Below are 12,755 nucleotides of genomic sequence, written 5' to 3'. Positions count from 1 at the left end.
GGAAGCCTTGTACACGGTACTGTGCGAGATTAGTTACCCTCGTGGCGAAGGGGTTAAAGAAGACTCCTCCCATTGTTAAGGATTTTTTTTTTTTTTTTTTTTTATTTGCAACTTCAGGCTATATTATTCAGGCTGGGATGGACTATTGGAGCTGGAGGAGTAAGATATTGCTTCACTGAATCCTGCACAACTAAAGACCTTACTAAAAATTAATATAACTGTCTAGAAGCAACAGAAATAAGCCAAAGAATACCAACTGTGAGGATTAAGCTGAGGAAGAGGTGTTCGGCCACCTAAACCTACAAGAATACCCACCTTTCTTTGTATAAACATCAAGTGAGGTCACTAAATATTAATGCTTAAGCAGCTTCTCTGCTGTGTTACTGCATTAAACAAAATTCAATGTACAATCAACTCGTATTTGAGTAATATTTTTTCCCAATGTTAAACTGGCAATGAGTATTCAAATCAAAGTTAGGAAACTGTAATTAAAATCTATTATCAACATATAAAGTTAAATCAAATGGCCAACATGAAACCCCTTCACTCCAATGACATACTTCATATCTTTTTACTGCAAGCACCCCATAATTTAATCCAGCTTTGGGGAAACTCTTCAAATACAGAGGTTAGATATAATTGTCAAGTATTAACCCCTTGAGGTCAAGCACTTTAAAAAATCGACTGTCAGGAGCGGACATTTTTCGCAAAAAAAGCGATTTTTCAAAAACTGCTCCAATGAAAACTATTAAACGTATCATAGCTTTAAAATGAGTGGTGTTCCAATGTCCTACGATTCTTTATTATAGTGCAGTGGCTGAGAACATAAATGTGTCTAAACGTTCTGGAAGAGGAAGTGACGTTCGAATGACACATGTTTCAAATGAGGCCCAACCTTTAGGGGTTCATGGACTGTTCCCAGGTTATTACACAAAAAATTATTTGAAGGCAGCACAAATAAAATATAAATACTGTATACATCACCAGAATGAAGGGGTAAAAACTTAACTAAATTAATGCACTTAATATCAAGAGTTAACCTGAGTGGCCAAGATAAAGATTTGTAAATCACTGAGTGGCCAAGGACAGCATGCATAATGGACCAAAAAGGGTATTGCAGCTCACACCACAATACCACACAACAAGCTTGGGGTATGAGGACTGCCCACTACTGACAAAGTTTCCTATATTAACTGACTTTAACCCACAGCTAGAGTGAGGAAAAAATTAGAGTAAAAAAATAAAAAATAAATCAAATAAAAAGGATAGGCTCACTTTCTAATGGTTTTCGAATACAGTAAGCAAATTCTTCCAATTCTATGAACCTGAACCCACACTTGTAAGAAAGACAAATTCATTCTCAAATGGTCTTGGAATGTCACTAATCACAGTCAAATTACAATAATATTTATTGAGTTTACTTTTTTAATGAACCCACATACAACTTCACACTCTGCTCTGACTAGCCATAATTATACACGATCTTCTTTGCCCTATATCTTATCCTGCTGAAGGCCTATCTGTCTAACACAAATGCCTATCCCCCCAAATTACCTGCCCTACCACAGTCAAAACCCAAGTGTTATACAGGCACTGTATTGTGAGGTCATCTCTATCCATGTTCAATCACTCATCCTACCCTGCTTCAGTCATCTGTACCTAACACATATCTCCAATCACTCACCTATATCTGAACCAATGTGTTTCAGTGACGAGGCTTTTGGTGTGGTCTTATCCATCCTCATTCAAAGCCCTATAAATCTACCACAAAGCATTGTCTCATATCCTATCTAGCCCACACCTCTATCACCCATCCTATCTGACCCCACATGTTATGGAGAGGAGGGGCCCTATGGCAAGGTCCCCTTGGCAGCAGTAGGCATCCCCAACACCCCACACGGCGTTCTTCACCTCCCACACCTGCTCGGGACCTGTGAACTTCTTCCCTTCCCGCACCATGTTGGCCAGCCAGAAGGTGCGACGGTACAGGTTGAGGATCAGGCACATAGTTGTGTCCGCCACCTCCTCCACACCATACCCGGGCACATTACACACTGCAATGCCCAGCTCACCCGCAGCCTGCCAATGTAACAAGAGTTGTTAGTAAGAACACAGAGGGAGATGTCATTACCATACTGGCAGCAGCAGCATCCTAACCCCACTTACTGGAAACTTCATCACCATTATCCCCACTCACCTTAACCCCTAACTGCCACGTCCCTTCTGAACGGACCTTTCGACATACTGCAGCATTCCTTTTAAAATCCACAGTTCTGTTTCAAAAGTTGCACCTGTATTCTGCCCCGAGAACTTTGTGTATTTATCCACTCGCGCCTGGGGTTGCTAGTTCACTTTAGCTTCCTGCTATGTCTGCATGAACACTAGCAGGCACGAACAAGTAAGAAGGAAAGTGACAACATGGTGCCCCACGTGTCAAACTGGCTTATGTCTGGGAGCCTGCTACCTTAACTTTTACACGCTCAACTTCTAGAAAACTGACTCACAAAATGTAAAGTGAAAGAATCTAATTGTAAATGTATGTGAATCAAATATTTGGAAAATGAACATGTCTGGTGTAAGCCATATATTTCGTTGAGTTAAGCAGTATTTACTGTTACTGACTAGTTTTTCACTCTTCAATATAACACTATGTCAGTAAAATAATGATACTGAAGTGCTAAGTGACATACAATATACAGCAAACCTAAGTGACACATATACTGGTGTGTGGTGGTGAAGTGAAGGGTGGTGGGCTCCAGTGGGGGTCACTGAGGACAACAGACAGCTACAGCAATGCACAAAAACACCAAAAATGATGTTCTTCCACTTCTCTCTACAGCAACATAGGAGCACCTAGACATTCACTGCAGTGTTCACGGGTAAAAAGAAGGGTTTATCTTTCTTGTGCTTTTTTCTTTTCTTTTTTTTTTCTTTTTATTATCGTGTATTAATACGAAAATTACTGAACTGAAAATGGGAAACTTTGGGGTGGAACACCACAGCATGGGCCTCACTTTCACCACCTTAGCCACAGTCAAGGGGTTAAAAGACACATCATCATCATCATTATCTCTCTACTTTCCAAGGTTCGTTAAGCAAACCCATTCAGGAAATGCCACAACAGTGCTATTTTCCCTGGTTTGTCATAATTATCCTCAATCTACTCTCACAGCATGTCAAACAGGACCTTTGTCATCACCATCCTGATCCCACCTACTACCAAAAATAAATTGGATTGGGTGGGTAGGATCCAGAAATACAGTACTGTATGTAAAGAATAATCCTGGGTGAAATGTGAATGTGTAAAATAAACAAAAATGCATGCAAGTAGAAAGAAAGAAGACTTTTGGACAAATATGAAAGCGTGCATGAAAAAGTTTGAAAGGAATGAGAGTGTTTTTGATTGGAGACATGAATGGAAGAGTAGGGAATGTGAGGGAGGATGGAGAAATTGGTGAGTGGGGTGTGCCTGCAGAAGTGGATGAGAATGGCAGTGTTCTAGTGGACATTCATGCAGGTAGGGGGTTGGTGATAGCCAGTATCCTCTTTAGACACAAAATGATCCACAGGTATATATGGCGAGTGATGAGATGGGTGGGTGGTGAACTGAATGAATGGAAGGCAATGATTGACTATGTGTGTGTGGATGACAGAATGAGGTGTAATGGATGCAAGAGCATATACAGTAGAGGCTGGGGGAGTGGGCTTTCTGACCACCACTTGGTGGTGGTGAAAGTCAAGGTTCAAATGAAATGGAGGAAGAGAAGGACAGGAGGAAGTAGCTCATACAAGGAGGGTAGAGAGGGTAGAAAGATTGCAAGATGATTGAAAAAAGGCAGACTAAAAGAGAGAAGTGGAGAAGCGATTGGGTAAATATGATCTGGAGCAGATAGGGGGCGTGGAAGGTGTGTACAAGATATTCACAGAAGCCTGTGCAGCATGTGAGGTGGTGTGTGGGGTGAAGAGAAGGCAAAAGGGGGTGCAAGAAACAGCATGGTGGAATTATGCAGAGGTGAGACAGGCTGTGGCACAAAAGAAGAAAGTATATAGTAAGTGGATGAGAAACAGGGATGTGGAGAAGTTGATAAATGGAAGTGAGAGTTATATGTAGAGGAAGAGAGAGGTGAAAAGATTAATACGAGAGAATAAGAAGGAGTGGATGAGAAACGGGTGTGGAGAAGTTGAGAAATGGAAGTGAGTGTTATATGCAGAGGAAAAGAGGGAGGTGAAATGATTAATATGAGAGAGTAAGAAAAGAATGGATGACAAATTTGTAATGCAGAGGGAATGTAAGACAATATTGTGGAAAGGGGTAAAGAATGTTAGACAAGGTGATACAGAAGTTAGTCGGGGAGTGAAAGATAAAAATGACAGATTGCTAATGGAGTAGGGAGAAAAAGTGAGTAGATGAACACACTTTAACCCGTCAACTGCTCTATACAGCCTTCGCTGTTCCGAGTGCGACCGCTCAATAGAGTCCTGGCTGCGCAGATGCGGGTCAAATACAGCGCCACGGTGACCAAGGCCAATGCATGCAAGCATGTTGGAGCCTTCAAAAATGAAAACGAAAACTATACATTCCAATATGGTTTCAGACACTTCGATGTTCTTCCACGGCTTTAGTAAGGTAAATATTGAGCTAATATTTCGTTACTATATACTTTGGCATGTATTCTCTCAATTCCTAAGACAAAATTGGGCCTCTGGGAAAGTTCAGTTTTACCCCTGTATCTGAGCACCACAGACATCTCAAAAAAACAGCCATTAGCAGTTAATGGGTTAAGGTATTGGTGAACATACAGAAAGAATGTAAAACAAGTGGCTAGGGAATGGCTGGGAGAAGGAGGGATGTGAGAAGATAGGAAGAAACCAGTAGCATGGAAGTTGTGGAAGCAAAGAAGAAAGTCAAAATGGGGAAAGCCCCAAGAACTGATGAAGTGCACAGTTAAGTGCTGAAGCATGGGGGAGAGGTAGTAGTAGAATGGATAAGAAAGATGTGCAGATTGGCCTGGGGGGAAGGTTAAGTCCAAGAGGATTGGAAGTCAGGTATAACTATTCCCCTGTACAAAGGAAAGGGGGAAAAAGAAGAGTATGGTAATCATAGGGGCATTTGTCTTCGAAGTGTAATAGGAAAAGTATATCGTAGGATACTTATTGAATGAGTTAGGGAAATAACTGAGGAATTAGCCAGAGAAGAACAGGGAGGATTTAGGAAGCAAAGAGGTTGTGTAGATCAAATTCATTTTTGGGTCTTTAGTGGAGAAGTTTCTAGAGAAGGGAAAGAAGTTGTATGTGACCTTCAAGGATTTGGTGCAAGCATATGACAGGGTGGATAGACAAGGAATGTGGAAAGTATTAAGAATATATGGAGTAAATCGGAAGTTGCAGAATGCCGTGAAGAGTATGTATGAGGGTGCTAAGCCTGCAGTGTGTGTGTGGACGGTGAACTGAGTGAATTTCTCTATCTGAAGTTGGACTGAAACAGGGATGTCATGTCTCCTTGGGTGTTCAATCTGTCAACAGATAGGGTTATAAAGGAGATACAAGGTAGGGTAGCAGATGCTGGAGTGGCCCTAATGAGAGATGGCAGTGTTTGGAAACTCCCTGTACTGTTGTTTGCAGATGATACTGTGTTGAGTGAAGACGATGGGGAGCTGCAAGGCTTGGTGAATGAGTTTGGGAGAGTGTGTAAGAAATGGAATCTAAAAGGTGAATGTAGGGAGTAGTAAAGTTATGGTCTTTGAGAGAAATGAGGACACTGAATGAAGTGAAGTTGGATGAGGAGGAAATGGAATATCTGAGTGCATTTAAGTACTTGGGTAGTGTGATGAGTAAGGATGGAAGTTTAAAGGCTGAAGTGCTTGAAAGGGTACAACAAGGAAGCAAGGTTGCTGGTTCTTTGAAAGCAGAGATAAGAAACAGGGAAGTGAGCATGAAGTAAAAATGTTGCTGCACGACAGTATTGTGATACCAACTCTAACATATGGAAGTGAAGCTTGGGCCTTGTTGGAGGGACACAAGTCAAGAGTGAGAGCAGTGGAAATGAGTTACTGTATTTGAGAAGAGCATGTGGTGTCATATGGAGGGACAGACTGACAAAAGTGGAAGTGAAAGAGCATTGTAGTGTGGATGTGGATGTGGATGTGATGGCGTTAGGAGAACTACAATGAGGTGGCCACATGGAGAGCGAGACTGACAGGGAGAGTGTATCCCTAACCGCTGGCTGACGTGTATAACCGTCACGATTTGGGGTGCGGAGCAACGCCAGTTGACATGTATAGCCACAAGTATCTTCCCACTACCCTTTGAACTTAAACTTACTCATTGACGGAACCACCTGGAGACATGGGGATACGTTCATTTGGGAGTTGGTGAGTCTTATGTATCTTTAATTTTTTCTCTAGCTATTATAGTTTGGCAGATATTAGGGTAAGTAAGGTTACTTTTTTCTGTCATGAATATCCCCCGTAGGGAGGAGTGTGCAACATCAGAAAACCCCCGGCGTGTAGGGTTTAATCGTCATCATCATAAGCCATTTCTTTGGTGGGGTTCCTGGCTGGAATGCAGAAAAACAGCTGGTGATGGTGATGATTTAATAGTAGAATACTAATTTCCATAACTTGCCATTCAGCTATGCCATTTTTATGATCTCTGGAAAGGCAACTCTGTCCATAAATTTGCCTGTATCTGGATATTTACTCAATTAGCAAAAAATGTATGAGGTGGTGGTTGAGGTCATTGTAGGTGGGGTAGGGTGAGGGGGGGGGGCATGTGCAACACTGGTTTTATACTGTATCCTGTTCTTACCCACAATCAACTGTTACACTCAATACTAAACCCAGCACCAGAATGGCAGGTGCAGCTTCTAGTACTGTGCTTGCTGGACAATTAAAAAAAACACAATTAGAAACTTGAGTGAAATTGGGTAAAGATACTGAATAACTATGGATCAGAAATAAAAATACATGGGCTGAAATTTGCAGGAAATATAGCAGACAGGAACTTAAAACATATCCAGAAATGGAAAGTTATCGAAAAATTTAGTAGTAAGTGGATGGCAATGGAAGAGAGGGTACTAAAAATAAATGGTAATACAGTACTATTGGTAGAGAATGAAATACTGTGAAAGAGATAGGAACTTAAAACATGTCAGTAAATTATGGCCAAATGTTTAAAAGAGAATGAATGACAGGTGTAAGGTAAGAAGCCTCCACCCTCCCCATAGACAATGCACAACACAATGCACATGCCTCTGCTGCCGGGGAACAAAGAACACATAAACAAAGGAAAAACTGTGTGTGTGTGTTCTGTGGTAAGATGTGTCTTTATGCTGGTTATGTATGCATGTATAAGGAAAAAACTGCTGGGTGTTTGTGCAACTGACACACAGCAACAGCAGAAAACAGCACCTCCCTCATAACATCAGGGGGAGTGGACAGACCGAAAGGCTCAAAGTAACATGCTGATATGCATGATTTCCTTTAACCCTTTCTGTCCAAGGTGGTCCCTCCTAAACCCTTCACTTAACCACTTTCTATCAATTTTATTTAGGAGACTTTTCCAACTGTGGGATCGATATAGCCTTCACTAACCCTTTAATCTTATGTTCAATTAAATTATCTGGTGACTAGTTATAATGAAAAATGCATTACTGGACTGAAGGGTTCAAGCTAAATAAAATTCACTGTGCTGAGGAGGGAGAGGAGAGGGAATCAAGTTAGGGAAAATGGCAAGTCTAGTGCATTAGCATTGGGGCTATACAACAACCAAGTATATATACTTTCTCTTCACACAACTGTACATACAACACATTGCACAACATGTCATGAATGTGCAGATTTAGGAAAAGAAAATGAGCTCATACAGTTGCTTGTCAAGGAAAACTATACAAATAAATATAAGGTAATGTGGGAAATGCAGGAAGTCATGAAAGAAAACTACAATACAAAAATATAGGTCATGTGGGATATGTATGCAGCCATTTCTGGTTCCACACTATAGTATTAATAACTGAGAATCATACTACAAATACAAACCACTAACTTTTTCTTAAAACACAAAGAATTACAAAGGTTTAAATGCTAAACTTATTTAAGGTGATTTTCTGTTGGAAGACTCAACGGTAGTGCTTTCTTCTACTGTTTCTGGATTCTCCCCACATTTTTGTAATACTGTAGTAAGAAGCTGTGTCATGATGATATGATTATAACAATATCAAAGAAACATTAGTATGAACATAAAGGAATTATTATGGTTTCCTAGATATACAGAGGAAGAATAAAATCAATGATCTCTAGCAACCTCCAATTTGAATTTAAACTGTTGCTCTGAATTATATTAAGTCATTATTTGTTTCTCTAAGGCCCCACCCTACAATATAAATCAACTATTCCTAGGAGACAGATGAACAGTGACAGCAACAGCAGCAGTGTGAGAAGGAACAGTGGTAGTGTGAAGCAAAATCTAAGCCCCAGCCCAGGTAATTACTGCCGCACATTCACTCTCAACACTATCACAACTTCCCTCCTTTGTCCAGACCTCATCAAACTCAGAAAAGAACTCTGGAAAACTCAACTGAAGAGCCAATCATGAGAGAATAATTCTAACTATCCCAAAACTCTGTTATTGGAAGACTCCAGCAATCAACTTGGAGAGTTATCAACTTTGGAAGAAAAGTTTTTAACTCGGAGAAGCTTTCTGACAAACTTTGGTAAAATGACTAAGGGCCTCCCCCCCCCCTTTACTCCACGATGCCTCGGCTGAGCTACCAGATTCAAAGTGACTTCTGAACTAGTTGTGGCTGACTTTGTTATTCTGTATGTCAACTTATTTTTTATCATCAATATCCTGGCCTTTATCTCCCCCCCCCACCACCACCAAATGGTTCAATTTGCTTTTCTGTATCATCATCATCATCATCATGACGACTTTCTTCCCACCTAAGAAAATGGATTCTGAAACAAATAGAAAATGTAAAAGGAATAAAAAACTATTTCAACTCTCCTTACAAAACAAAGTGCACTAACCTAGACTAATGACATTAAAGAGCTCAAATAATACAATTAACAACAGAAATGGTGGGTCATAAAAAAAATTAAAGAAATGGAAAGTTGTGTGTAGTTCTGACAGCATTTAAAAAAAAAAAAAAAAAAAAAAAAAAAAAAAGTCCTGAAAGTGGAGGACAAGTTGTGAGGAAGGAGGGAGACTGCACGGGAGGGTGAAGGAGGGAGGAAGGGAGACGGGGGGGAGGTAATAAGGAGAGATAAGTAAAGGATGATGATCTAAAAAGACAATGAGCTCAGGTGAGGGAGGTCTGGGGGGAGAAGATGGGATGAAATGTATGAGGCGAGAGTGGGGATGGGGAGAGGAGTAACAGGAAAATGTGTGTAGAGAGGGGAGGGACGGGAAGAAGGGGAAAGTGTGTGTGGAGAGGTGAGGGAGGGGAAGAGGGTGGGGCTGGGAAGATGTGAGAGGAGCAGTGGGTGGGGAGAGGAAAGAGGGAAGTGCATGAATGGGTGAGGAGGGACAGAGAACGGAGAGGGTGAGAAGGGAATTTGTGTTGGAAAAAGAAGAGGGAGAAGGGTTGCATGGATGAAGGGGTGAGTGTGAAGAGATGGAAGGGTGAGAGGATCATAGGACAGGGAGGAGTGGAAGGTATGGAGAGATGTGTTGATACAATGACACAGGAAGACTTAGTGTAGAGAGATTCATCCATCCATCCAGCATCCAATCCTACTTTGCCCCATGAGAAGCGTAGCAGCCCGGGGCTGGGCATTTTGGTCCTGGCATTTATGAGGAGAATGACCAGCCTCACTCATCCCCGAGTGGCATTACGTGAGCAATAACCCCAACCACCCCTTGGATATAAACCTTCACCGGCTCAATCTGATTAGAGCGCCACAATTACCCACTAAACCACCAGGTGTCATATTTTGGTTATATGGTTACCACCCAGCATAGTAAATGGTTTCCTGGGGTACAGGAAACCATTTGGCTTGTCACTCAGCGTACAGTCACGAGGAGGAAAATTATGAAGCTGGGAAAAAGGGCATAGGCCATATAAGGAAAAAGATGGTTTACAAAACAGTGGGAATGAAACAATACAAAATAAACAATGGGAATGGAACAGCAACACAAAAACAATCCTAGCAACAAAAACTCACCTCGATATAATAACAAATTCACTCATACGTGTTAAAAAATACATGATCATGACAACCCCAAGCTTCACTATCAATCTCATCATCAAATCCAACCTATAAGAAGGAGTGAGACAGGATCCAGGAACAACAAATGAGAAAGCAAAAACCAAATCACCCTCATTATTGTCATCCTAACCCTGACTCTCACCTTAGAGATGAGGTAAGGTGGGATCCAGAAACAATGAAAGGCAAAACACAAACATACAACTATCTAGCAGCATCCTCAGTGATGTGGAACACACCATCACTCCCTATCACCTAATTCCTGACACAACCCCATAAGCAGTAACTAAAACTAAACAGGACAGGCTAGGGCATGGCAGGGCAGCAAATGGCATGACCGGGCAGGACATCACCAATACAGTTCAACACCAACACCAATATCTTCTGCCACACACAGGTAAACTAACAACTTCTCCCCAATTAAACTTTTTACACAACAGCATGGGGGAGGTTCCTGACTTTACAACTTTTTGGCATTCTAAACTTTCCTCTCAAGTTAAACTCTACTAGGTAAACAAGAGGTAAATTATCAATGATCTCCCTCCAGAACTTAAAACTGCCACTAAGATAAAAATGCAGAAATGTAAAATACACCAGCCACATGACACAGTAATAACTTCAATCAGTAAAAAAAAAAAAAAAAAAAAAAAAAAAAAAGACCTCGTATAATTAAATAATAAAACAACCTTAAACCACAACTACAGTATACCAAACAGCTTCATTCACCTCTATCATATCTAATGTCCTGCTCTTTCCTATACTCCCCTGGACATAGACAGCAATGATACAGCCACCTCCATACTGCTTAGTCCTCATGTACACCTCTCCCATTCTCTCTAAACACTATACCTTTTCCTTCTCTCTCACCAATATACTGCTCAACTCTTCCTCCAAAGGTCTGCCTCTTCAATCATTACCTAACCTAAACATAAAAATTTGCCTGAGGGGGAGGGAGGAGAGGTATATAACAGTGGTATGAGTTAGAGGGCGGGCAACCTGATGACAGAGGAGAGAATGACATGGGGGCAATTCATTTATGGACATGCCTTCAAGGATTATGGCCTTTGGCTACAGACAGACAGGGAATTGAAGACTCACCTTAACATCAACGTTGTCGATGCCACTACCAATCCGAACGATGACTTTGAGGGCTTTGAATTTTTCCAGATCTTCTTTTGTAAGTGTAATGGTGTGCCACATTAGTGCTCCCACTGCTTCATTTAAGACCTGATGAAGACACAAATGGGTCAGAAAGCTTAAGATCTTGTGACATGATAAAATACACTTGCTCTCCTACTCACAAACTTAACTGGTTGAGAGTTGGATCATAACATGAAATGTCCAGAAGTTGAAATTCACTAATACTTGAAGCCAAGGACTGCACCCCTGCACCTTTTAAGTTGATGTGGTTGTAATTTATATCATGAACGCAACAATGAAGTATTATACCTTCCTTGAACAGCTTGGCATGGAAGGTAAAATATAGTAATAAATACTTATACTGAATTCTACTTTGTACATTTAATTTAAATATAAACCAATAAATACTTATCCAAAAAGTTCACAGGTAGAGGAGCAATTGCAGTGCTATTCGTAAGACATAACAGCAATGGTGAGACATACCCATTCAACCTGATTATCTTATTTTTAACATGACATTAATTTCATATTTTTGCCATCTGAAGATTTCATTCAGTTTTGGAAAGAGTACTGGAGAGAGATTAGATAGCTGATAAACCCCTTTACTAACAAGGTATTTCTTCTTATACTGAAAAAATAATCTAGTACAGCAAGAATAAAACAAAAATCACAAACTGTAGCTAAAGGAGTTAACATCAGATTACATGACGAAAAGAGAGGGACACTTATATGATCTGATCACATAAGAAAAGTCTATTTCAATTCGACACGACAGAAAGGTGTTAACGTGAACCACCGTTATATCACAAATGACGTGTTACATCTTGAACCTATAAAATTTTCTTCAATTACATCAGACTCATGGCTACAGATCTGAAAAATCTGAACTACTAGGCAAATCTGGCTGTCTTATTATTTGGGGTAGGTGGGGGTACCTGCCATTCACAGGCATAATGTTGTACTACCTTCAGATGATTCTACACTGACAAGCCAGACGGTTTCTTACAGCCCAAGACACTATTTACAACACCAGGGTGGTTGACCATCAAGCCTGGGGTGTCAGGAAGGACATATGGCCCTGTAACTGCCAACAGGTGAAAAGACCTTCATATGCTGTCAAGGTCCATGGTTTCTGAACATAAACATACTGTAAGATTTTGTTCTGTTGTTCAATAAATATGCATAATGGTATGCATTTCTCTCTACATTCTCACTGAATCACAGCATCCACTACTGTATTTGCTAATATTAATACCAATACTTAAAAAAAATCTACATCAATTCTTAGTTTATGTACAGTACTACAGTCAGTCCTCACTTTCAATAAAAAATGTACTCATGAAACATAATATCGGGTGGAGGTGGGGGGAATGATCAATTAATGATGAAATTTTTGGCAAATGGAAGACT

The 12,755-nt window shown here is 40.6% G+C and overlaps 1 protein-coding gene across 7 annotated transcripts in view; it reads right to left on the bottom strand.

The window, feature by feature from the left end:
* CtBP (C-terminal binding protein) overlaps nucleotides 1-12,755 on the bottom strand; it is a 77,726-nt gene that overhangs the window by 19,579 nt on the left and 45,392 nt on the right. For 6 of the 7 annotated variants that reach the window (XM_080274721.1, XM_080274718.1, XM_080274724.1 and 3 more), the window contains 2 exons: nucleotides 11,304-11,432; nucleotides 1,912-2,079 (listed from right to left, as the gene is read on the bottom strand). In XM_080274721.1, coding sequence (XP_080130847.1) covers nucleotides 1,912-2,079; nucleotides 11,304-11,432 — 297 coding nt within the window. The remainder of the gene's footprint in view (nucleotides 1-1,911; nucleotides 2,080-11,303; nucleotides 11,433-12,755) is intronic. The other variant, XM_080274720.1, reaches the window with a different exon arrangement.

This window comes from Coenobita brevimanus, chromosome 59 (assembly GCF_032717465.1).
Source record: "Coenobita brevimanus isolate Jiangsu-jjx chromosome 59, ASM3271746v2, whole genome shotgun sequence".
Taxonomy (NCBI): domain Eukaryota; kingdom Metazoa; phylum Arthropoda; class Malacostraca; order Decapoda; family Coenobitidae; genus Coenobita; species Coenobita brevimanus.
Note: the sequence above shows the minus strand (reverse complement) of the source record. Positions and strands in the feature narration are given on the sequence as shown.